Raw genomic sequence first — 27964 nt, 5'->3', positions numbered from 1 at the left:
ACACAGACTTTTAGAAAGATTTAGTAAGGTAACACTTTTCTATTGTTCTACGCACAATTTGTATCATGTTTCTTTATGCTTTTGTTTTTACACTGAATGCAAACAAGTATTAAACAATGACATGAGGAAGTAAGAATGCACTACATTTACTACAAGAACATTTTACAACTCAAGGAAAAGGAAAACAATACTGTTTGGAAAAAGAACAGATCACCACGCATGCTCATTTTTCCAAATGACGCTACAGTGAGAAGTGAAACTGGGAGACGGGAACAGTTCATTCCAATGAATTTCATTGATAATTTGGTAACACTACACTTGAGGCCATCTGTCATGTTGATAATAATACCACCTTGCAAAATAAAGCACATTTTTCATAATGGCATAACGTCAATAATGCCACATTATGAATAATACCACGAAGACAAATTAACATTCTCCCTCAAGATTCATCTTACTAATAATTTACATTAATAAAAACTACAAAATCATACTGTTAAGCATATAATCACAGTGTATACCAAGAGTTTATTATTTACCTGATATTTAATAATAAAAAAAGGAAAAAAGAACTAAAAATAGGCATACTGGTCCCTCTTTGCAGTATAGTTAGCATGCTGTTATGTGAGGCTCTCTCTCCTAACTAGTTGTGAATGAGACTCGTCCTCTCTAGCATAGCCTCGCCCTGAGGAGCAGCTACGAATACTGCAGACAATGCCCATAGAGAATGGAGTGTAATATGCATTTGTGTATCGTTTAAAGGGCCGCTCAGTCAGTCTTTGTACCTGCATAACTTTTAAAGATGAGGTTTGACAGAAAGAATGAGTTTCTTACCACAGGTCTGGTAAAAAAAACAAAAAACTCTAGAACAGTCACAGAATGTTTTTTTTTCTGCTGGCTTTCATCCAATAGGCCTGATGTGATGAAGACTGGTGTGAAACATGTTGAAATGAGCTCCAGTGTGGGCAGTAGTTAGCTGAGGGTGTAGTTGGAGAAGGCAGCAGGGGTGGTGGTGTAATTTCCTGAGTCTATAGTGATGTTGCTCTTCATTTGGACAGAAGGCTCAGGTAGGGGGCAGGTCAGGTGGACCGCAACCCCGACAACCAGGATCAAGGCAGCACTCAAAAGAGTCAGGCCCCTCCTCAGCACCAGCTGCGGGACGGAGAGCAGCTTTTTGGGTCGGACTGCTACTTCTTCTTCATTTTCCACGTCAGCTTTAGCACTCTTTGCTTTCTCCTGCTCCTTGGTGCAAACTGGAGCATAACTACTCGCTTTAGAGTCCTCACTTATTGGCTGCGACTGAAACGGAAATGAAAAAGATCGCACATATTCATGATAAAGAAAAGTTAACTACTAATAATGGTGTAAATATTGCCAGCCTGTAATATGGAAAACATAAACTTCCCTAGTGTTTGGAAATACACACCAGCACTGTTTGGTCCGGTTAAAACGAACTCTGGTCCGTTTGTAACTTTAGTGCGGTTCGATTGAGCAGGTGTGAAAACAGTAATCGCACTCGGGTGCGGATCAAAAGAACCGGACCGAGACCAGCTAGAGGAGGTGGTCTCGGTCCGGTACCAAACGAACTCTGGAGCGGTTCGCTTTGGTGAGAACGTGATCCGGTCTCGATCCGACCCAGCTAATAAATATAGTCCATTTATTTGAGCTAAACGGCTGATAAGACGCAGTCTAAACTGATATATTAGCCAGATAACGCTAATCACCACAGCTAAGAACAAACGCTGTGTCCGTGCGCGCGCCGTCTGCGCTACATTCACTGCTCACGGCCGTGTAACTCTGTTTACTATGTTTACATCTGCGCTGCACATAGAAACGCTATGTTAAAAAGCGCAACGTTTCAGCGTTCAATGTAAAAACACATATATGCGCTGGAACACAGAATCTTCTCGCTATATTTACTTTTTTGTGTATGTATATTTACTTCCACGCCAGACCACGCTCTGACCAATCAGAGGACACAGCCTGCTCGCGTGTTTATTGGTGCGCATTTTGGTGCGTTTACATTTATGCCTGTGTGAAACCAGACTAAACAGAGGGAGAAAACGCTGCAAGTAAACGAACTCATCAACTGATTCGGACCAGAGAAACGAACTACAGGTGTGAAAACGCCCTTAGAGCGTTTTCAAACCAGCGGTTAAAACGAACTCTGTTCCGTTTATAACTTTAGTGCGGTTCGATTGAGCAGGTGTGAAAACAGTAATTGCATTTGGGTGCGGATCAAACGAACCGGTCCCTAATTAACTCTGAAGCGGTTCACTTTGGTGAGAATGTGATCCGGTCTATTAAGTATAGTCAATTTATTTGAGCTAAACTGCTGATAAGGCGCAGTATAAAACTGATATATCAGCCAGGTAACGCTAATTACCATAGCTATGAATAAACGCTGTGTCCACGCACGCGCGGTCTGAGCTTCGTTCACTACTTACAGCCGCGTGACTCGGTTTACTATGTTTACATCCGCACTGCAAGTCCAAACACTGTATTTGAAAGCTCAGCGTTTCAGCGTTCAGTGTTAAAACACATATATACGCGCTGGAACCCAGAATCGTCTCGCTATTTTTTACTTTTTTCGTATATGTATATTTACATCATCAGAGGACACAGCTTGCTCGCGTAGTTTACATTTATGTCTGTGTGAAACCAGACTAAATAGAGGGAGAAAACGCTCCAAGTAAACGAACTCATCCACTGATTAGGACCAGAGAAACGAACTACAGGTGTGAAAAAAAACCTTAGTCTGTAAGTACCAATGTTGCAATATAAACAACAGCTTTCCTTTTTAATATTATTATGCATCTTATTTGGAGTACTGAAAATTGCCTTTGCCAAGATAAAACCAAAAAATAAAAAGGATACCTAAAAAAATGTACTACATCAGAATTTGTATCAGTAAAAGTACCCTTTATTGGCACATACTTGAAAATCTGGCATTAATATCAATATCAGAAGTGGTGCATCATAAATAAATAATGTTAAAAGCTTTAAAACAAACAATTCATTCCACAGTTCAGGAAATGCCTTGTCCTCACATATGCAGATACATCTAAAAAAAACATTATTGTTCTACCTATAGTCACAATACTGAAAATGTCTCAGACCTCAACTCAATAAAATAAAGAACCATAAAGCTACTTTCAGACTGCAATTTAAAATATGACTTTTTTCCTGTGATTATTTACTAAAATATAGGGCTTAAGTTCATTTGTTTAGTACATTTTGCTATCTTTCTCAGCTGTGAAAAACAGCATTATAGCATTCGAATGTAAAATTTTACTGTTCACTGTGCAAACAATGTCCGTTCTCATAGGAGAAGTTTTTTTATCCATTCGTGCGAACATTTGAAGCATTGACATGACAAAATGATCCAATCAGGCAACCATACACATGGCACCAGTATCAGATAGCTTTCGCACTTGCAGCGGATTGAACCAGAGTTTGCTTAAAGTGAACCCTACATCAGCGATTTCAAGAGAAACAACAAAACTCCTTTTGTAGCTTTTTCAGTCATAGTTCTCACCCTCCATCCTAAAAAGTTATTTTTTTCTTAGTAGATAACTTAAAATGCAGTGTTTATGTGGACTGTGTGCCAAAATACAGAGGAAAGGATTTTACAAAAAACCCTGAATACATGAGAGCAAGGCCTAAGCTGTCCATTTTGAATGAAGTGATAATTGTTCTGACTGATGGCAAGCAAAGAGCCATGCTTAGATGATCAGCAACAGTTTGTCTGACTTTTTTTCCCACATTTTGTCCCTTTTTCAGGGTCCTAGACTCTCCCTACTGGTCTGTAATATTACACAACATTGCACTGAATTTAAGAGTACTGTAAAAATAAGACAGATAAGAATAACAGACCTTTATCATAAAAATGGATTGCTCTAGGTTTAAGTGTTCAATACTCACCACACTTGCTCCATTAGCTGTGTGCTCTATGCTGTCCTCTCCTTCGCCAATCACAGTGTCAATGATTGGTCCACCAACAGGCCCCTTCTGTGCCACACACGTCACTCTCGTTTTCTTGCCAGCACGTTTCTGGGCCTGGAGATAAAGCATAGTGAAGCTAATGTCAGGTATGTGCTATATGCTCCACAGCACATCATAGTGAATGGACGTCTAATGACATTTATGACGTTACAGAAGCTCTGATTTATAGTTACCTTCTCTGTTACTTTTTGCCAGTTGAGTTTGAAGATGAGTGAGATGAAAAAGCAGGCTTGGATAATAACACACACCAGGAGGCCAAGTGTAAGACCTGAGATGTTTAGAGAGAAACAGAAAAAGATATGTGTTGACTTGGCCATCATGTATAGATTAATTTCACTGTTGCATCTATAACAGACATATCTTACATATACCAATGGGAAAACTTAAACATTTTCTGCACATTTTAGAACACAATTTCTATTTGTTTATTGTAGTTTTATTTTAACTCTTCACACTGGGGCTGGGCCTTTTCTCATGCATATATGGAAGCATCTGTGCTTTTGTGACACACATCGCCATCATACCAAAAATGAGAAATAGTTTATGATGGTTCTTTTTGTCACATTTGGATTTCATTCTTCTATAGCTTAACATAGGTGGGTAAAAAAAGGGTTAATTTGTGTCTATGAGCTTCATTGTTACTAGGGCTGGCTAAATGTTTTTACCCTAGGCAGGGTTTTACACTAAGCAAAACTACCAATCAGCCATAGAACTATATTTCTGTAGTTCCATTAATTGTTAAGGTGTCACATAAAGGACAAATCCTATTTTCCATCTGTCATTTTTTAGTATGGTTGTATAGAGAGATACTATATACAGCTCTGGAAAAAATAGGAGACCACTTAAAAAGAGTTTCTTTGATTTTACCAAATTAAAAACCTCTGGACTATAATCAAGAGGAAGACGGATGATCAGAAGCCATCAAACCAAGCTGAACTGCTTACATTTTTGCACCGAGAGTGGCATAAAGTTATCCAAAAGCAGTGTGTAAGACTAGTGGAGGAGAACATGCCAAGAGGCATGAAAACTATGATTAAAATATAGGGTTATTCCACCAAATATTGATTTCTGAACTCTTAAAACTTTAGGAATATGAACTGTTTTCTTTGCATTATATATAGCTAAATCAGAGAAACTGATTCAGAAACTGAAGTGGTCTTTTAATTTTTCCAGAGCTGTATTTTTTTGTTAATCTGGCATTTTATGTATCATACTACATTAAATGCTGGGCATGAATCAGTTAAGAATCTGAAATAGAGCAGGAGAGATATTCAGAGTAGTGGTATAGAAATGTAACAGTTGAGAATTACCCAGTATCCTTAGCTTTGCAGCGAACATCAATGATATTCCCAAAGGCAACCCGATACAGTAGTAACAGATCAGATTAGATATGGCTGCTATCTTCTGCTTCCCAGCGCCCAGGAGAATCCCTGAACTCACACACTAGAGGAAACAGACAGACAGTGCTGTGTGTAATAAAGATGTGTGAGATATCATAAGGAGTAAAATACTTCAGGCATAAGAAGAGAGTAGGAGTAGAATCATCAAAGCTTATCTTTATGGCACAATCAGAAGAAGGACATCATTATTCATTATGACAGTGCTTACATTATAACTGTAAAAAGCAGCTAAAATACTTGCTGACTACAGTGAATTTCTAAAGGACAGTAATGATAACTCACCACAAGAGCATCGAAAAATTGTGAGAAAACATAGAAGGTTAGATTTTCAGAGACAATCCTAATAATGTTCCTGAGGGAGGACAAAAGCAGAGTTTTAAATATATGTACAGTTTTAAATATATCCCTTGATTTAACATATTGCATAATAAAACTGCTGATTATTTAGCATCCTCATTACTTACTCATCAGAGGTAAAGATAAAGCCCATTATTGATTTTGTAGAGCCAAGCAAAATCCCCTGTAATACAGCAAGAACACCTGAAGTAAAAACAAATATAAGAGGAATTAAGTATATTTTGTAGGTAGATGGTTAAGGTTCAGAGCACCTCAGTTTTAAACTCAAGTTAAGTAAAACTGAACCAATATAACAACTAGTTTCAGATGCACTTTTCTTGTGCTTTTGAATCAGCAAAAGTGTTTCTACTATTAGAGTAATAAAAAACTTAATTAGCAGCAATTCAATTGGTTTCAAATATAATAGAAATGTTTTTTTGTTAGGAAACAAAAGGCAGCAGTTTCTCTAACCTGAGACGATAAGAGTCACTTTGCTGGTGATGATAGCTCTGGCGGTGTCTCCTGCTCCCAGAGCATTACCCACTCGCACACAAGCTGCCGCATGGACACCTAGAGGAAACTAGATAATAATGGAAAATAATGTTTATTAGAAAATACATGTTTGTCACATAACCTAATAGGGACACAGTGTCAATAATGTGAAGCACAAAAACTATTTAAGTACTAATAGCACCCCCTTGTGGAGAATCTTCAGCCTGCTAAACGTGTAAGCCTGTGTTAAGGATCTACGTGCTTCTCTTTCGTATCCACACATCTCTAGGTGCAGCTGTGCAGCTATAGCTGAAAAAAACAGCAAAAGCAAGCCACATAAAGTTTCTCCCCATCTCAACCTGAGCATGTACTTCAGACCAGCTGTTTACTCTCCACTCCAGCAAAAGATGCTGCACAAATTTCACATTTGACGTTTATACACGTATTAATGTGTGCATGTGAGGCATTTCAGGGACAGATTCATTTACATTACACACAGATACAGTTCACTTACATTTGTGAATGTGAACAGTCTGTCACAATCCAAATAATATGAATAGTTTTTAAGCTTTTGTTTAAATTCTCTTAATACTGTAACATAATCATGTTAAACCTTTTTTTGTTTACTTTGTGTTCATGTACTGTGCCTTAAAAGGATGTAAAGTCACATGACTCCTTCTGAGACAAGAAAGCAACATGGAGGAGAACTAAAACAGCATCTTTACCAAAGACAAATGCCACTCTTCATCCAAATAGTATGCAGCTCCATCACACCAGAGAACACAGTTTCACTGCTCCACGCTCCAAAAAAAACTGACACTTGTCATCCAACATAGTTCCCAGATACAACTCAGCTGCTTTAGGGGGCCTAATTCTATTGTTTCATTAAAAAAAAAATTGAATTAGTATACAATTTATTAGAAGGGGTGCCTGGATACTTTTGGATACCTATTTTATTATTTAAAGAAACACCACTAACGGCCACAGTTGCTTCCAGCTTGTGGAATGTAGAGTTAAAGGGCATCCTCAGCTTCGTTTTTCAGCCCCACACAATGAGAGAAATACCTCACTTCCCTCAGCTAAGCTACCACTCTTCCCACCTCATTAACTCCTGTTCTACAACAACTGCAGAGTCAGACTCCTGCTGCCTGCTGGCTAATGGCTGACAGCACTGCACACATTGACAGACAGAGCAGCACTGCCCTCAGCACACCTCTGTCAATAAGTACTGACGGTGTGACTCCTCAGATTTACACCTTTTACCCAAATCAGCCAAAACATGATTACTTTATGTATTCCTGCACTGAAGCTATGTGGCTAACATCATCAGAGATTTACCCTAAACCATATGAGTTATTTCTAGATGAGGTAGGCAGCTTATAATCCTTCTAAATTTGTAACATTTAATTAATTTAATGAAATGATTTCATACTAATAAGTTAATTGGATGGTAATTGTTTGGTAATACTATTGAAAAAAATGTCTGTGTGAATCTGTGTTATTTATTTATACACTCACACAGATATAATACATATTTACATTTTTGTTACCCCTCATTTAGTTCAAAAAAATGTCCACAGTCCAAAACGCTTGTTAAACACACACATGGAATTTTAACTCAGAATAAAGAATAAAATAACTTTGCTGTTCCCTTAATTGAGCTGCTGGTGTATTTTTTGTGCCCTTATGATACCAGAGACACACAGACATGCCCTAAATCAAGCTGCGCAATACACAATTGACCGGTGTGCTGTAGATCGCTAAAATAGGGCCCTAAAGCTCTGTAATCAAAGGCAAAAAGCAACTTTACACTTCCATTAAATATAGATTATCAGCCTGATAAGACATTAGACATAATATTTTAGTTGGACAATCGCTGGGATGAGCTTCAAGCTTTAAGAAACCTGCCACTTGTGGTTTTTAACTGATGTAATATTTCAATGATTATAGACAACATCTACAAAAGAACTGAGACACACCTTTTAATCATTGAGTTCCTGTGTTTCATTAATTTCTCTTGTGATCGTGCGTGCAGTATGTCTTTACTAACACTGGTGAAAGAACGGCTGGTTCTGAGGAGCTCAATGAACTCCAGAGTGGCACTGTGAAAAGACGGCACCACTGCAATAAGGACAGTTTGTGACATTTCTTCACTCTACCATTCCACTGTCAGATGTGAGTGGTATTATTGAAAAACAAGTCAGCCATGAAGTGTCAGACTATGTAAAATTACAGAGCAGGATGTCTGAGTGCTGAGGAGCATTACAGTGCATGAAGGTGCCCAAGGCCCTGCTGACTCAATAAATACTGGAGTTTCAAACTTGGTGTCAGAACTGTAAAGGGTGGACTCACTCCATATTAATGACAGTAGATATAAAATGAGACGTCACGAAAGCTCCTGTAGGTGTAATATAGATGTGTCTCATTTAAATGTGTGTTATACTCAGAGCTAACTGGTGACCATATTCATATTATCCTATTATCTGTAAGCTACACCAGCCTTTAAACACATAACAGACACATTTCCTGTAGCCCATCCTCACCATGTAGGTTATGGCTCCCAGTTCCAGCAAAACATGCTGGGCAGCCAGGTCTACCTCCCCCAGCATACCTACCATTGAGAAAAAGGGTGGGGTTAGGAACATAGGCCCATTTGAGAAGGTGTGTAAAGTAGATAGTATTGCATCACAGAGAAGATATAAAGATAAGAATGACATAAGAGATAGAACAGCTTAAAAGGGGGTTGTAAACATACAGTATTATACAGTTTACAGTCAAAAGTTATGACACACCTTCTCATTGAATATTTCTATTTTGTCGTACATTTAAAATGAATACTAACTTATCCTGTGTAACAAAGGCAACTCTTGGTCTTCCTTTCCTGTGGCGATCCTGATGAGAGCCAGTTTCATCATAATGTTTTTGATGGTCTAACTGAAAGCCATTCCAGGTGACTCTACCTCATAAAGCTGACTGAGAAAATCCAGCCAAGATGTGCAAAGCTCTTATCTACCCTACAATATAGACAATTTTAAAATAACAAAAAAACACTGAATTCAAGGTGTGTCCAAACTTTTGACCTTTATTGTATATCATAAAAAATGATGTACACTGTGCACACTGATGCACATACACACCTGCAAGGAAACCACCGATTTCATAGATCCACCACTCAAAGCAAAGCATGAGTGTGCTTGGGATGGCGAGCTGCATGAAAGAGTCCCACTCCTGCAGTGATGCAGTGGTCCAGCCTGCAGGGGGAGACAAGCTCATTCATCAGTTCTGTCTGTTCTGTCAGTTTAAAAGTCCTCCAACCAGAAATATCCAGCAAACAGTGTCCTGTGAGCACTGATGAAGAACTAGATGATGACCAACACAAACTGTGCAGCATAAGATTTAAAGCATCTGTCTATGACCTAACTTTATCTTCAAGGTGGAGCAGCTGTAGGTAAGAGTGTTTAATAGAGGGGAGGACAGTGAGCAAATACAGCGTTTAAGAACTCCAGCAGCACTGCTGTGTCTGATCCACCTTTACCAACACCACACTAAAATAATATTGTGGGGTCTTGGATATTAAAGGACAGGGTGAAAGGAGGATAATAAGGAATATAGAGAAATAATTTTAGTCTGTAATGATAAAACTACTAAATGCTCTTATATGGTTAGTGGAGCTGATAAAATGGACCATATACGTCTTTATTCCTTAAATTCACTTTAGCACAATGTCAGTTCTGAAGGCTGCCCTCTCTTCAGCGCTTTTTTTCTATTCACTGTTAGTCACATATTAAACTCATAAACCAATACTAAGACATTGTACCACACTGAAGATCTATTTCTTCTTATATATATCTTCTTATAAATGTTATTGTTTTGTTTTTAGATTAAAGTCTACCTTATTTTTCGCAATATAAGGAGCACTTAAACAAGTAAAGCCACTCAGCTGAAGTACAGCCTTATACAGATTATTCAGTTTAGCTCTCCAGGCTGGAGCACTATTAGCATTAGCCGCTTACCATGCTAAGTGCTTGCACTTATTACCTACCGTTTTACCGGCCTGTAGCCTGCTACTAACCCCGGCTAGCACTGCATTAGCTAATGCTAATGCTGCTGGAAATCTGGAAATCTAAGCTTACTGTAAACAAACAGAAGCGCTTTACTCACCCAAATAAACTGTATTCAGGAGAGAAATATGTGTAGATTAACATCCAGTGTTCATTTGACTTTAAAATATTTTTTTCTAAGAACTGCAGTTTTTTTCTTACTTAGCTTAGCATCACTTAACTTAGTTACCCTTCACCACCACCACCCAACCACGAAACCTGCTAAATTAGAAGTTAAAGAAGTAGGTTGACACCCCTGTTCCTTACTACTGTCAGATAACGCGCCTTATAATCCGGCGCCTTATGAATGAAAATAGACCAGAAAATAGACATTCGTTGATAGTGTGCCTTATAATCCGGTGCTCCTTATAGTGCAAAAAATATGTTATGTCAAATGCATGATGTTTTTAAACTAAAGAATTGCTCTTATAAGAATGGATCACATTGTCCTTGTTAATTTGAACTAATCCACAAATAGAAAACATTAATAAATGTCAGAATCTAAAAACTGTGTCCTTTTAATCTTAAGAATGGTTGTAGAAATGGCTCTATGTGACCAATATTGAAGAAAAAGGTGCTTCTCTCTTCCACTTTTAGACACTAGGGGTCAGAGCATCCCACTGCATGTTGTGTGTTGTGTTTGTTTAAGCATTTTTCTCACCACCCCATGTCCTGACATGCAGCTTTTTCCAGCGTATGTAGCCGAACAGCAGGAGGCAGATGGAGATCTGAGAGATACAGTTGGCCGCAGCAGAGCCCCTGCAGAAACGCACCAAATGCACACAGTTAGAGCGATGTCACAATGAATTTTAAACAATGATGCAGATTGAATTAATCTCACACATCTATCCATAAATAGTAAATAGTGGTGCTCATTTCTAATTTGTATGTTTGGACTGAAAATTATATATTTTTTAATCTGCAGTAATCCACTCAAGGAAACCCAGCCCCACCGTACCCATTTAAACAAAGGGGGGTGAATTCTTTATTATCTAGTCTAATTTAAATAGCTAAAACCTACACAAAATTCAGCATGAATAACATTAATCAGCTGATACACATACAGACAGTACTAGTCTAGCACCTCACCCTTGCTATAAACACAAAGAACCCAACAGCACCAGAGCTAGCCCCTCTAACTCCAATTTAACCAATGTCTAATTATCAGCCTGCAGCATTAGCTTACTAAATTTTGAGTGTCAAACCACTACAGCATAAAGAGTGCTGTTTAATTTTGTGGGTCTGTGTGAACACATGCAATCAACCACAGCAGTGTAGAGAGAAATAATTGTATATTTAAAGGAGCTGCATTTTCTTTCTTAAAATTATGTTATCTACTGTATTTTTCACACTATAAGGCGCACCAGGTATTAATTGTCTATTCTATTTTCATACATAAGGTGCACCACATTTTAAGGCACATTTTATGCGACAATAGTAACTAGTAACTAGCAGTAGAAACGGGGGTGTCTTCATGTTTTCCTTCTAAATTCAGCACTGGGTGGCAAGACCTGTAAAGCTAAGCTAAGTAAACAAAAGGGTAATTCTTAAAAAAACTATTTCAGACGATTCAGACAAGTCAAACAAGCTCTGGATGTTAATCTACACAGATTTCTCTCCATAACACAGTTTATTTGGGTGAGTAAAGCGCTTCTGTTTATTTACAGTTAGCTTAGATTTACAGATTTCTACTAAAGCTGGAGCATTAGCATTCGCGGCTAACCCTAGCGGGTGCCCGACTGCGTTAAGAGGAACCCTGAGTGTTCTCGTAAGCCAGGGCGATATTAGCTAGCGGTTTGTCTAACGTAGCTTAACACAATAAATGCACAGGCTTAGATTTGAACATTTTAGCTTAGCAGAGACAATCTTCTGTTTAAAAAGTCAAACAAAAACACAACTTTATGCTTTCAATTCAATGGGTGCTGGGATGCAGAAGAATTATCTTGGAAAAAAAAAGTAAAACCCAGCATGCTTTACTGATATTACACTGACATAAAGTCATGAGATAGCAGAACATAAATTGATTTAAAAAATGTAAGGGTTAAAGTGTTGAAAGCAAATAAAACTGTATACATTGTGAGGTGCTATCTTATGAGAGAGACTGAACAGTGGCAAGTGTGCTTTTGGCAATGCAACATAAATTAGTTTGAGCAAGAAACAACAGTACTTATATTGTTTGACATTTCATGACAAACAATATAATTTTCATGAAATGTCATGACATGACATTTCATTTTCAAAACTGTGTCTGCATTTACCATTTCTTGATACACTGAGTCACATGTGGACTAAAAAACTGTCACCGGAAGGCATAGCCACCCACAGTGGACAAAGCACAAAGGGGTAATGATTGTGACCTGCAACATCTGGCTAGAATTGCCTATATGAACAAACATGCGACTGACAGAAATCCCATTCACATTCAGTGCAGAAGCCCCCACGCATATCCCACAGGTTGGGACATGATAAAAGTCTTGGTACATGACACTAGTTCCTTTACAAATATGTATGCAGGGTAAACATATGATACATAAATAAGGTGTTCACAATTATTTATGTGCATTAATAAAATCTACAGCCCTTCTCAAACCTTTTACTCATGTAAATAAAAATAAAAATAAAATTACTCATGAGATGATTTAATGCTCTAAATATTACATGGTTAAATGTATGAGTTACACCAAAAACAGTTAACACACAAAAAACAGATTTAACAGAAGGGTGGGTAAGCACACCTACTTTACTCCCAGTCCCATCGAGAAGATAAGAATGTAGTTGATCGCTACGTTCAATATGTTGGCTACAGCTGCAGTGTACATCTGTGGCAGAATGATGCCCTGAAGCATGAAAAACAACACCAGCATGTCACCTAATGTTCAGAACACTCACAATGTTTTCAGACTGCAAGAGCCAGAGTAATCAGAGAAGTGTATACCTGGTTCTGAAGATACGCCACCTGCAGCTGGTGTAGAAACATAGCCTGAGAACAGAAAGAATATTCTTATATTAACCTTCTCGTAACCTTCTAAAAATGATTGTGACATGCCTATTAATTAAGACAAATGGCAGATTAAAAGATAATTTTCCACTGGCTTGTACACTCAGTACGTCTCACTTATAATATAGTTAAATGTGAAATTTTAGTAAAATATATGTTTGGATCATCAGATGATATTAATAAAATAATATAAATTATGACAATTGTATTTGTTTTAAACAGTTTAGACACAAATTAAAAATCTAAGCAATAATAGAGATATACACTATGGAGCATTTTCCAAATGGGGATTAAGCATAGACTTGGACTACACAGCATTTTGAATGAAGATTCTCCATTAAAAGGAAAGTATACAATTATGACTAGACTTAATCTAGGCTTAACACATAATGTCCAAATGTTTTTTTTAATAAATGCATCCAGTTACTATAAACTGCAGCCAATGCTGACAAAGATGTGCAGATGTGCACAGAAACAGCACAATTAGAATATAATATAACTCAGCAGATGAAGCGGATGCATGATCTATGCCAGATGTGGGCTACACAAGTATAAATCCTCCATCTGTGGTGCAGTGAAACTCTGTTCGGTGGAATTTTGGTGCTCAATCCAATAAATTTTTGGATGATTCCGGATGGTGATCAGACCATACTAATGCACTCACTTGCTGCTAAATTCAATCGAATATTCACAACAGGGTTTAAAAATCTAAAAGAAAGCCTTCTTTAGACAATATATACAGTTACTAAAAACAAAAGCAGGTTGAACCCTTTTAAATGATAAATAAGCAGAAAAAGAATTGGTCTATACAGTGTCGGATCAAATATGTTATTGCTGTCAAAAAATGGATCAATAGAAACACTTCATAATAACTTATACTATCTTATTATACCCTTTAAATTGACTTACACTGACACTTTTTTGGCTATATTGGACATACAATGTTTTTACCAACATTGACAATGTACTGTTAAATGTCAACACATATCTCACATATTCAAATATCACATCCAGATGTCAAAATAATGAGATTTCTCAAACAATTTATAGTCTACTGCCTATACAAAACAAATGATTATGATCATAAATTAAACAACTTACAGGGACAGCTGGCAAGAAGGCAAGCACATACAGCTGTGCAATTCTGAGGAGAGTAAAACAAATACATTTAATATCCAATTCAATAAACACTAACACACTTAATCATTTCAATTATGTCATGGCAAGCATCATTAAGTATTATATATAAATTCCAAATTAAGACATACTGATCTATTACATACTATATACTGATTTATTGCTCAACATCAATGCCAATCTAAAGTATAGAATGTATAGAGAATTATTGTGGGTAGAGGCGGTTACAATGTTTGAAAAGGACCAAGATATTTGCGCATGCAAAGTGTGTAAAAATGAGCCTTAATTCTTTTATGACTTTAGCTCTGCACCTTCTGAGAGCTGCCGCTATTCAGTGCTATTTTTGGATTGAATTATGCTTCTAATATAATAGAGCCTGATTATGTGACTGAGTAAGGGAGACAGTGATCAGACATGTGGTAGTTGTTAGTTCACTGTGTACTATTTGAAGTCCATAGAGCAGTGGGCCAGCTCCCAAGGAATACAGGTGGATGTTTCGAGGGAGAAAACAGATTTTATAATGATTCTGTTACAAAAATATTGCACCTTATTGCACGCACCTTAAGATATTGCACCTCAAAACTGACTCCTGACGTGAGCGTTTAAATCATCAATCGACTTTTCAAAAATTCACAATCATATTTTTACTCCGTGTGATTAGCTGATGGACCAAAGCTTTTATTTGTGTTTCCTTCCAAGTTTCAAAATGCTGACTCATTTTTCTTAAGAAGGGAGTGAACCAGGCCGTAATGTAGGTCAAAGCTAAGCCTAATATGTTGGGAGTTGCCATTAGCGTGGCATCCTAAACATTACATACATAATCTGTGCTCTGCTCCTTTCTCCATCAACTGACCAATCCCAAACCAAGTAAATATATACTGAATAGGGTCTTCAGTATGTTTTTGCATGCTTTTAGGAATATCCTTTCATTGGTAACGAACCTTTTTTATTACAGTACTCTGTCATGTTATCAAATTACCTTCTTCACTGCTGTCCACACACCTCACATAGTGACCAAAAAAAGCCCACACCTTTATTACCTCTATGCTGGATTAAAGTATTGACTTACTGTCAGGCTGTTCTGCTAAGAGCCAAAAGAAACTCTAGTCCAACCAGAATGCAGCTGCCTTACAGGCCACAAAGTTGATCATACTAGTTTTACTAATACTACATTGACTGGCAGTTAAATTCCATATTAATTGCATGCATCCTGTATCCACATCTTCAATAATGAACTGTCACAGCTAATTAGATCACAAGTTGCTGACTTCCTATTAGTACCTTAGCATTACTATCCCGAACATTAAAGATCATTTCAAATGATCTTTCAGTCTGAGTCCAGCTATCTGATTAGTCTAAGCTAAAAAAAAAAAAAAAAAAAAAATTAGAAAAGAAAGGGAAATAAATTATGAACAGAGCTTTCTAGTTCACTCAGATTTGTCCCAGGGAGCCCTCATGTCTATGCTACCTCCTGGCTCTCCCTTTTAAGCTAGGGTGTTGTAGAGAGGCTTGCCAGAGCCTGATTTACCTTCCATATTATGTCCAGTCACTTAAATGTCAATTTAACTATTTGTGTGGGTGTATTTTGCTAAGCTTTGTTTGTCTCACCTGGCCACTTCGGCCTCTTGCTGCATGGCCAGCAGAATGGACTCGGAGTTGATGAGAATGGCCCAACATGGCAGGCAGAAGAGCAGCAGGATCAGAATACTCCGCTGCAGAATTTCCCCAACACGCTTCAGGTTTTCACCGCCAAACGTCTACCAGTGCAAATATAAACAGTGCAAACATGTAGCTTGTAATATACTATTCTTCTCACAATAAAAGCATCTTGTAACTTACACACTAAATATAATAAACATTTTAAATAACCTAAATCATGTTTTAAGATCTATAGGATCTTACCATTAAACATTACACGACTGTAGTTAACAAGCTGAGCTCACCTGAGACACCAGTGTGTCACAAGCCAGGGCCAGGCCACATCCTGTAGCTGTTGTGGTCACATTGATGGTCTGTAAGGAAAGAGAGATATGAAGTGTTCCAGTTCTCTTATCTCACACTCATATTCTCAAATACTTATTTTGGGAAGCAGGCATTTAATTTTTTATCCGTTACTTTTTACTAATTTCCCTTAAATAAAGATGTTTCTTTTATTTGATTCCCAAATCTAAAAATGCTGTTCGACTTGTTCAATGTGAGCCATCAGATGTGTGTTTCTAAGTTATCATTAACTCTTTAACTGTGATGGGCAGTGCTGCACCACTGTCCACCATCAGGGGAGCTGAGCATGGCGGAGAGGAATCAATGGAGGTGGGTCCAAAAACTCCAATTCCCAGAATCCCCGGTGGTGATCAGTGCCAACCAGCCACACCTGTGCAGCATGGTATAAAAACACAGCCCAAAGCCTCACTCATAGTTTGTCACACCTTTTTTTAGAGGGGTGACTGGTGACAGAAGGAAAAGAAAAACAAGAAAATACAACAAGAAAAGAAAAGGTCATAAAATAAACCCAAGGATAAATTCAATGAGGTGTTCATCAGAAAAGAAAACCTCAAGTTTAATCTAGTTTATTAGAATTAAAGAAAGTAAAGACAGAGTTTTGAGTTCTGTTTTGTTTTCTCTTGTTTCTTTTGAGCTGAAGGCTGTCTTTTGTTTCTAAAAACCAAGAGTTGCATTTCGTTTGTTCTTTTTCCCGCCTTTTTTCTACACTCTTTTGGTGCATTTACTTCCCACTCGTTCTCCAGCTAGTTAAAATCCCAGCCTGCTCACTTTTCTTTGACTCTCCTACAAATTACTATTAAAAGAAGTGACTATATAAAAAATATTAAAGCATATATAGGAATAATTCATCAAATAAACAATTAATTATAAAATATATGAGTAAACATTTACCATAATTAAAATAAAACATTTTGATCTGCCCTTGGATCCACCACCTCCCTCTCCCGTTAATTTAACACGTATTTTAACCCCATGCTTAGAATTACTGTAATACTAACTTAACAGCACCCACTTTTGACTGTTCTACCTTATTTCTCTCTCTGAATAGAGTGTGAAGTGCCAATTAAATATACTGGGTGGAAATGAAGTAGAAGGATATCATTGTACAAAGTAATGACAATATAAATAAAAATGTATCTGTTTCAATAAGGTTTAATTAAAATGATTTATCATTTATCCCAGATTTAGTCAATTAATGAGACATCTTTTAAATATTAAATGTACAGTACTTTTTAAGTTCAGAACAGGAGAGGCTAGGCTAACACTGCTAACAAACACTGGACATAAAAAATCTCTTTTGTTCTCTTTGTTTACGCTCCTGAAAACTTTACCCAATCAATGGGTGCATCCCAATTGTGGAATAATGAGTAATAATAGCTAGTTTTTGAGTATGAATTAGGTAGTACAGATAAAGTGTGAAAGTTGAGTTTACTCAAATATCCATAATACATACTCCGCTGAATTTGGTTACAATGAACACTATAATCCCATAATGCAATGAAATGTGTGGACGGATGGAGTAATGTTTGGGAAAAATGTCAGCTTGTTTGCCAAGGGTGTGTGTGTGTTTATTTCCCCAGACCTTAAAGGTGTCCTTCTGCTGAAATGTGCTTTTTCTTGTTCTTTGTGAAATACAACTTTCTGAACCTGGACTACCCAACTCTGTGTATAACTATAGCTTTCCATAGGATCCCCGGTGGATTTCATGTTTTTCATGAGGCTCTAAGACTTAGCAGGGCATTACACATTTTGTAAAGCAACATATATACATTGCAAAGACTGTTATTAGTGTAAAACTAATTAGTGTGACCTGTGTTGTCATAGCAAAATGTATCACTTCCTGTTGGTACAAAACTGGTTTGTATGTTAATATTATTAAGGTTACATTTAGGTTGGTACAGAGTATATACCTTATAGTAATAGTGTGTAATACCCATTTGGGACACAGCCAATGCAGTTGAGAACAATGTGTGACTGATCTACTTCACTATGGGGCTGAATGAGACACAGCCTCTGCACAGCCTTTACATTTTTAGCTTAATGCTGTTCTTACTGAAGAGTTTAGTTTAAAACTTCAGTGCAACTTCAGTGCAGCATTAGCCTAGCACCTTCTGTTGTGAACTAAAGAAGCACGTCAGAAGCCAACAGTGTTGTAACTAATAAACTGAATGTAGGTCAGTAATTAATCAGTGGACATTGCTTCACTGAAGCCTTAACCTGAATCCATGAGGTACTGCAGTCCTGAAAATAAATAGCAAATAGAAGCAATGCCACAGAATAACTTTTAACAGAATTTAAAACAGAAATCCACTTAGCTTTACCTGTTATAGGAGTAGACAAGCCCACACCTTTACGAGGTGTGCTCTTACAGGTAATAAAAAATAATCTTTGATTAGAGGAAGCTGATGTTTCAGCATTCTTGGAGTGCACAGTGTGCATACAAGGAATAAGAATAATTGGAAGCTATAAAAAGGTATGGTTTTATAAACAGTTAAGTAATTGGCCCACAGGAGCCACATCTGGAGTAATAATAAAATTTAGTATAATTTACCGCAGAGGCGAGGGCATATCCTGCCAACTCAGCATTTCCCAGGTGGCCAACAAATATGGTGCTGACGAACGGCTGAAGAAAGCTTAAGATCCGTGAAACAAGCTGCAAAACATAAATACAGAAGCATTAGCACTCGGTAGTAAAACAGCATGGGCATGTTAAATAAGCAGCAGTAGGTTTTGTTTAGGAATTACTTTGATTTACCCACTTAAATACTGACTGTATTTTACCTCTGATTAACCAGCCATAAAACACAAGAACTACACTGTCAGATTAGAAAAATGTAGTACAGCCATGATGTTTCAACTTCAAATATTTGGAGGAATTGTATTATTTACTGGAACTGTAGACGTGATATAGCAAGTGCAAAAAGTGTTGTAGCAATAATGCATAGTGAAATAGTTTATATAATATTTATCTATAGTATTTGTTTAGTCCATTAGTTTGTTTAGTGCTCCTATAAATAGATCTGCTGTAATAAACTTACAACTACATGTAGGTGGGCAAAATAACAGATTGCAAAGATTTATTTGTAGAGCACTTTTTACAATTGTCACAAAGCAGCTATATCTCTATCTACAGATCTCTATCTGTAATTCAATAAACATAAAAATAAAACCCTCCGTAAGCAAACCAAGACTTACAAGGGGTCCAATCTCCCTCTGATCAAACTGATTGTAAACTATAAGTCACATCACATAATTCTGTAACATCCAGGTGTTGGTAGAAATAACGAAAGTAATGGTGTAGTTAATGACAACACAGTCATGGCATACTTTTTCAGATTAATTTCATTATTGGTTAAATTTTTATCAAATTGGTTAAATCTCATTTGGATCGAATATGACTTAACTCTGTCTAATTAAACTATTTCTTTCCCTTGCTGTGTCGTAATATTACGACTTTATTCTCAAAGTCAACTGTTTAAGAGTGGCCCTAAAAGGCCACCATAGCAGACATTAAGCTGGAGATGCGTGTTTATCCCGTCTGTGTGCGCATGAACTGAAAAGTCTCAGGAAACTTTTTGTGAGCATTAAAATCATTTGCTCAATATAAAGACATTGTTTGCTCAGAATAAAGAAATTATTCGTTAGAAATCAAAGAAATCGTGAGCATGAATTTGCAAATCATTCATTCAAATTTGGGAAAACGTGAGCACGAACCACTATATCGTTCGCTTGATTTAATTATTTTTTTTATTCACAGGGGGACACACTGCCCAAACTATACATATGCATTCAAAATCAAAGGTTTTAGATTAGATTAGATTTTGGAGCATTGCTGTGAGGATTTGATGGCTTTTAGCAATAGGATATTAAATAATTACTACTACACATCACCCCCAACTACCCACCTCATCCCAAAAGTCCTGGAAGGAGCACCATCATTTAGCTCAATGCTGGAGGCTTTATATCCCTCTGACCCATGCCTTATATTAGGCATGTACCCAATGGGATCACGAGTCATATTCTATTGACAGTACTTCTCTACAGGGACTAAACAAACTGTGTGTGTACATCTGCTTGTCTGTGTCAGCAAATGCTCCAAATAAAAATGGATAAATATATTCATTAGAAGTTGTTTCCGTAAACATTTTGGACATTAGTGTAGTAAGCAACAAATGAAGATTCAGTAAATTAGCTTAAAAAGCCAGTGATGATTCCAGATATTATTGTAAAAAAGCCAATGATCATTCACTGCATTACTATAATTACGATTAAGCCACATTTGCTTAACATGGCAATGATTCTGTATATTAACTCAATGAGGTATATATTATTCAGTATGTTACCTGATTCAGCCACTAATGATTCAATTTATTAGCTTAATGAGCCAGTGAGGATTCAGTATATTACTGTAATGAACCAGTAAAACATCTGTATATTAACTTAATGGGCCAGTAATTACTTAATTTATTAACTTACTGTTCCAGGTATAATTCAGTATATAAACTCCATAAGCCTGTAATTATCCACAAAATTACCTTTTTGTGCTGACAACTTTATATGTTAACAAACATATATATATATATATATATATATATATATATATATATATATATATATATATATATAGTGATTCAGTATATTAGATTAATAGTTTCAATCAGTTTATAAGCTCAACAAGTGAGTGATTAAAGTATATCTTCAAATTGTGAAAAGAAAATATTTGTGTACAATTATTCAACAGCAGCATCAGCCATCTCTGTGCTCACTAAATGCCTGAGCTTCTGAAGCTGGAGGAAAGCATGGCTGTCTATGACCGAGATAAGAAAAATCATTCAACAGTGTCCAGAATGCTGTACAAAGCTGCTTTCTAATGCAGGTTGGAGAAAAGAAAATCATTTAAACTCCGTTATCTCCAAGCTTCCAAATGATCCAGCAAAAATGTGGCGAACAGCGTCGTGGTCAGATGAGCCAAAAATAGTGCTGTTTTAAATGCCAAGCAGTTAATTTGGCCTCGATCCAACACAGCATCTCTCTGTTTCCAGCGCAACACAGTGGTGACAGCATCATTCAGCTGGAATTCAATAGATTGAAAAACAAAAGAACAAAACAACACAAGTCTGAAAAAGGTGTGTTTCAGTCTAATGAAATAAAACTGTGGGAAACAGAAAAACAAATGAAGCAAAAGGGAATAGCTGTCTAGGTTACCCTGCCCTGAATCAGACAGCTTTAAACACACTGGCCAATATATTTAAATGCGTTTGAGCAAATGTGTGAAGAAAAGAATAAAATATACACATTTAAGTCAATATGTAAAGTCCAAGACATTATGTCATACATTTTATTAAACATTTCCGACGGTTCAGTTTTTATGAACCTTAACATTTGATGAAACCTGTCTGATTATAATCATCTTGCCAGTATTTTGCTGGATTAGAACATTTCATCAGCATATGATCATTTGGGAAATCTGTAAGGTTTTTATGAGAAATATGACCAAGTTATATGATCAGTTTGAATCCTGTTTATGTAGCTTGCCATCGACTACCCAAGCCCAGAGAAAGCACAATTGATTGGCCTTGCTCTCTCTGGGTGGGTAGATGGTGCTCTCACGCCACATCACTTCAATGGGTGATGTCAATCAGCACTGGGCGTCTGTGAGCTGATGTATCGAAACTGAGTCGCTGCGCTTTGCCTCCGAGTGTGCTGTGATGCTACTCGGCAATGTTTGAATCAGCAGCAGTTTGAAAAAGAGGCGGTGGCTGACTTCACATGTATCAAAGGAAGCGTGTGTTAGTCTTCACCCTCCTGGTGTGTTGGGGCATCACTAGTGATAGGGGGATTCATAATGAGTGGGTTGTGTAATTGGCCATGTTTTAAAGAAAGTTCTAAATACAGAGCTTTGTGTGTAGTCTGAAACATTACACAAATATCAACTAAATAATTTTGATATAAACAAATAAACATACTTTTTGTCACAAACGCACACAAAAAAAGAGCAATGTTAATTAATATGTCTGTACAGTCCTTCCAGCAGCAGAGCAATGGTGCAATTAGTTGCTCAAGCTGTACAGGCTCTTAATTACTTCAGTGCTCTGATTGTCTGAGGGTTCCCACGAGTTGTTGGTTATTAACAGTGAATGCCATTCTCTTAAAAGGACCTTGCACCATTTTCTCCTGTACAGAAGGAGATGATGTGAACAAGGTAAAAATAGAATTTATGGGATGTTTGACTGGGAGAAGGCACTGCTACTACTTTTACTTTTCTTTTATATAAGAAACATCTTTTTGTTAAATTTGTTAAATTCTGCTCAATGCATGTTGGTTAGTGAATTATCCGCAATTATTACTTATCTTAACTGCTTTAAGGCCCTTTCATATTGTGTGTGATTTTTTTTTACAGTCTGAAACTGATTGACTGCTATGCTGTGTTTTTTTTTATTATTATTAAAAATTATCTCAAGCCTTTGATGCGTTTAAATTCAGACTGACCAATCAGAGCTGAGCCCTATTGAGAAGCAGAGCTCCTTTGCCATGGCTGTGGACCAAACAAATGAGCATGAAGTCATGCTTCTGCAGCAGCAGAAGAGAACATTTTCAACTTTGATCAACAGTCTAACTATAAAATGGCAGAGGTAAAAAAAAGACAGTATTTATATTTCAGGGCTGGGAAATGACATACTGTACGACCAGTTTGTCTAGAAGCATCCTAACCTGTTCATATTTACAAATAACTGAACCATATTTTACCTTTTGGAAGCCCAATAAACAGAGAAACAGAAAGAATGAACATTTATAAAAAGAAAAACGGAAGGCAAAAAGCACGTAGACTCAATTCCACTACATTCAAACTGTATCCTAATTTTTAGACCTACTGACCCCGAGCTACTGGTCTAATTTGCTATTGATTTAAGTTATAATCTGAATTAAATAACCATTATGCAAGAACTAATGTTTTGTTGATACTAGTCTCTAGTCCCTACAGTGCAATTTACTAATACACCAAAGTCATAAATACAAATCACTCTCTGAGCTCCTTCTCATGAACAGCTGTACAGAACTTGTCATTCCTGATTACAGTACTACTGTCTGTCCTCACCAGTCCTGTAATCACTGCTATACTGATGGCACTAATTGCTGATCTTTTATGATAGATAGAAGCCTGTCGTCACCTGACACTAAACCCCAGCAAGCCTGAGCTGCTGTACATCAATTGAACTATATAGGTCTGTACTACAATCTTCACTACAATCGTCACTCCATCTGCAGGACACAAAGCTTTGGTGCAGTTGTGGATAAAATATAAGGTTCTCTTCACTGGCTTCCTGTTTCTGCCCCATCAGATTCAAAACCCTGACTCTGGCCTACAAAGCCAACAATGGACCAGCCAAAGTAGTGAATGAAGCCTGATCTTTACCAAGAGCCTTTCCAGTTTCAAATATGGCTTAGTTTGACTTGCCATCCTTCAGGACACCAGACATTTTCTACGGGCACCTACAGAAAGTACTGGAGTCTTTTGCCGTCATCAAACATAGGAAAAGACGATCTCTTTTAATAGTTTAATTTAAATCAGCACTTATCTTGCACTTATTAAATGTTTACAATTATACAACAAGCCGTACAATAGTGTGTCTTACTTGATATGAAATTCAGGCAAAGTGTAATATATGTAAGCAATGTTTAGGTGTCTTGTAAATCTCTGTGAGTCACTGCTATACTAATGACACTAAATGCTGATCTCTTGTGATAGATGGAAGCCCATCGTCACCTGATATAAACCCCAGCAAGCCTGAGCTTCTGTACATCAAAAAAACTATTGGTCTTTACCACAATCTTGCTATCTCCTTTGAGAACTCACTGGTCACTCCATCTGCAGAAGCACGAAGCTTTGGTGCAGTTGTGGATAAAAAGATATGGTTCTCTCTGTTAAATGTCTTAATTCTAGAGCCAGAGATGTATAGTAACAAAGTACAACTACACAGGAAATTTGGCAGTGTTAAATCAACACTGTTAGTGTTAAATCAACACTTATTAGTGTTGATTTAACACTAACAGTGTTGATTTAACACTGCCAAATTTCCTGTGTACTTCACAACTGTACTACAATGCTGTATCTTTATCTACTGGAGTTTTATTTTTTCTCCTACTTCCACTTTTATTTCACTACATGTTTTTGATGACTTTTACTCCAATACATTTTCTATGTGCTGCATCAATACTCAATTATAAACATTCAATTACAATGATAAACATCACCGGGTCACCAGGTTTGATAAAGCTGCTCATCATTAAGTGAATCAATCGATGAAGCTGATCTTATAAGAAGATCTCACTGCTTCTGTTCTCCCTTTCACTCTGCCAACTTTTTACACTGCTTTCTGTAATAACTACAGTAAAGTACTGTTTTTTTTTTACACTATTAGTACTTCAGTACTACATTAAAAACAATAACACTTGCAATACTTAAGTAGAAAAAATGTTAAATACCGGTACTTTAGTACTTCCACTTAAGTGTGGAGCTTAAAGAACACTTAATCTTCTGCTTTTACTCAAATCTGAGTGTTTTATACATATCTAGCAATAGCACACTGATGTATTCAGAAATGTTTAAAATTTTTGAATTCCCGTTTTTGGTTTTATTAAAACTGCAATATAGTATGCAATACAGTATTTAGACATGTACTCTATCCAGCAAGGAATATTGTTTGCATTAGAAACATATGGCCAAACGTTTGTCTTTTAATTAATGTGCACATAAGGTACAGAGTGCATATGTAAGGAGCCTATTACTATGATTACCTGTCATCATAAATCACAATAGATTAGTTTATTAGATTAGATAATGCAGTAACTCATTTGTGCAGCACTGTACCTTTTGAAATATGAATATGCTCTACAGATGTGGACTGCAGATTGTGAGAAAAATGAGACAACCTAAAAATTATGAGTTTCTTTGATTTTACCAAATTGAAAACCTCTGGAATATAATCAAGAGGAAGATGTTACACCTTGTACTGATGATCAAAAGCCATCAAACTAAGTTGTAATGCTTGACTTTTTGCACCAGGAGTGGCATAAATTTATCGAAAAGCAGTGTGTAAGACTGGTGGAGGAGAACATGCCAAGATGCATGAAAACTGTAAATAAAAACCAGGGTTATTCCACCAAATATTGATTTCTGAACTCTTAAAACTTTATGAATACGAACTTGATCTTCTTTGCATTATTTAAGTTTTGAAAGCACTGTACCAATTTCATTATTTTGACCATTTCTCATTGTCAGCAAATAAATGCTTTAATTGACAATGTTTTTATTTGGAATTTGGGAGAAATGTTGTCTGTAGTTTAAAGAATAAAACAACAATGTTCATTTTACTCAAACATATACCTAAAAATAGCAAACTTAGAGAAACTGATTCAGAAACTTAATGGGTCTCTTATTTTTTTTTCCAGAGATGTATTTATAAATAGTTTCCCACAAAATGTATCATTGTCCCTCTTAATTCATCTATAAAAGATCCCAAACATCCTAATAGTCCTCCTGGTTAAAGCAAATATTTCAACACCTACTTTCAGACAGTTTTCAAACTGTTTTGGCTGGAACTTTTTGTCAATATTCCATAAACAATATAAAGTGTACTGTTATAAAACATATATTTTGTCTACAGTCTAATAGAGCTGCACAATGTTGGGGGAGAAAACTAAATAGTGAAACACCTTCATAATCACAACGAAATCTTTGCACCCACACAATTTTAATGATTTAATTGCAAAACTATTTAGAAAACGCATTAAAATATTCGCCGATATGCGTGACATTTACTGAGCCACACATTCAGACATAGGCAAGCTCTTGAGGTAGCAGCATTACATGGACAAGCGTTGTCCTGTTGATTGAAGGTCAATAATTGAAAGTGTGGTTATGTTTTGATATAAATGATAAACTCTATGAAGCCAGTATAGGTATTAGAGTAAAATAGATGACACTGGGCATGTGCAATATATATATATATATATATATATATATATATATATATATATATATATATATATATATATATATATGTGTGTGTGTGTGGTCTTTTTTTTTTTTGTATTATGCTGGCAAAACATTTTTCATTTGATTTACCGTAAGTGATGTTATGTTATTTCATGTGAAGCAATATACTGTGCAGCCTTAGCATGTACATCATTTACTTGTATATTGGTTTGTTTTCTGGCCCTCAAAACAACTCAATTATTGCACAAAAAATCTGGGCACCCCAAATATTTTACCATTTAATTATCATATTGACATAGCTTCACAAATAGATCCAAGAACTTCTATATCTCAGAAATTCAAGTATTAAAATATCATGAAGTGACATATTACAATATTGGCAATATTTGGTGAGCTACATACAGAGATTTTGAAATTGAAGCAGTATATGGACAAACATTGTCCTGTTAGAATAGTGCACTAGATTTCACCTGAACATTATAACATTTTATATGTTATAAGTTGCACAAGACTTGCTGTAGCCTTTTAAGTGTCAACCCCCCACCCAGCTGTGTGAGAATGTGGGACTCACCAGAGGCCCGGTTAGGCACAGGACCTGATAGAGCTCCTCTCTGTAGGCCAGGGGCACCCAGTGTCGGACAAAGCCACAGCGGAACACTCGAGAACTGGGTGCCGTTGCCTCGGTGACCTGCCCGCTGCCCGTCAGGGGGCTTGCAGCCTCCTGGATCCTAGCTTTGTCCATTCAACTGTAGAAAGAGGGTAGAGGGGGAGGCACAGAGAGAGGGTGAGAGAGAAACAGAGAGAGAGGGTGAGAGAGAGAGAGGGAGAGAGAAAGAGCCAGAGAGCCAAGACAAGAACGAGAGAAGTCCTGTCCCAAAGTGAGTCCAAAATTGTGCTGTCAGTCCATGGAGGCCAAGTAACGAAAAAACAAAAAACAAAAAAAAAAAACGCAAAAAAGAAAGGGAGAGCAGGAGAGTTACTGATCTAGTTAGTTGCTTCCTCCAACCACCAAGTGAGTCCAAGAGAGGCAGGCCACAATCAAGCTTTATAATTCCCTGTATGAAGCCCAGCAGAACTTGGAACGGGGGGGGGGGGTGGGGGGGGTGTAGGAAGGGGCGGGCTACGCGGCCTTACTTCTTAAACACAGCGGTAATCTTATCAGGAATGCCTATATAAATAACAGACTGTTGTGCAGTTGATGGGCTCATGCAGGGTTTTTTGCTCAGTAAATCCCAACATTAATTAATTAGGGCAGTGAAAGAGAGCAGAAAACAGTGTGTAGGGGAAGTGGATGTGGGCCTCCTAGTGACCCCTGAGGCACCCCATGAACTTTGAGCTCAAGCAGGCTAAGCATTACTCCCTCACCTGGGCTGGAATTGTGAAATCTGCTGTTTGTACACATGGTTTTCTCAGGGTTTTTTTTAGTGCTCTTCCAGCAGTTCCACCACATGGGATCTAGTCTAGTCTGTTTGGTTTGCAGATAGAACCAAAACAAAGT

General features: G+C 37.0%; 1 protein-coding gene across 1 annotated transcript; it reads right to left on the bottom strand.

The window, feature by feature from the left end:
• Positions 1 to 130: 130 nt before the first annotated feature.
• slc47a1 (solute carrier family 47 member 1) lies at positions 131 to 27523 on the bottom strand. Its single transcript, XM_007259590.4, has 17 exons — positions 27038 to 27523; positions 19021 to 19122; positions 16412 to 16480; positions 16077 to 16225; positions 14433 to 14475; positions 13269 to 13313; positions 13073 to 13170; positions 10995 to 11092; positions 9371 to 9484; positions 8777 to 8844; positions 6213 to 6321; positions 5870 to 5945; positions 5688 to 5757; positions 5316 to 5448; positions 4179 to 4273; positions 3925 to 4059; positions 131 to 1299 (listed from the first exon to the last, which is right to left on the bottom strand). Exons 1-17 carry the CDS (start codon positions 27206 to 27208, stop codon positions 973 to 975), a joined length of 1902 nt encoding a protein of 633 aa, XP_007259652.3. The 5' UTR covers positions 27209 to 27523; the 3' UTR covers positions 131 to 972.
• Positions 27524 to 27964: the final 441 nt, after the last annotated feature.

Source organism: Astyanax mexicanus, chromosome 17, assembly GCF_023375975.1.
Source record: "Astyanax mexicanus isolate ESR-SI-001 chromosome 17, AstMex3_surface, whole genome shotgun sequence".
NCBI lineage: Eukaryota > Metazoa > Chordata > Actinopteri > Characiformes > Acestrorhamphidae > Astyanax > Astyanax mexicanus.
The sequence above is the reverse complement of the archived record's forward strand: the minus strand, read 5'-3'. Positions and strand labels throughout refer to the sequence as shown.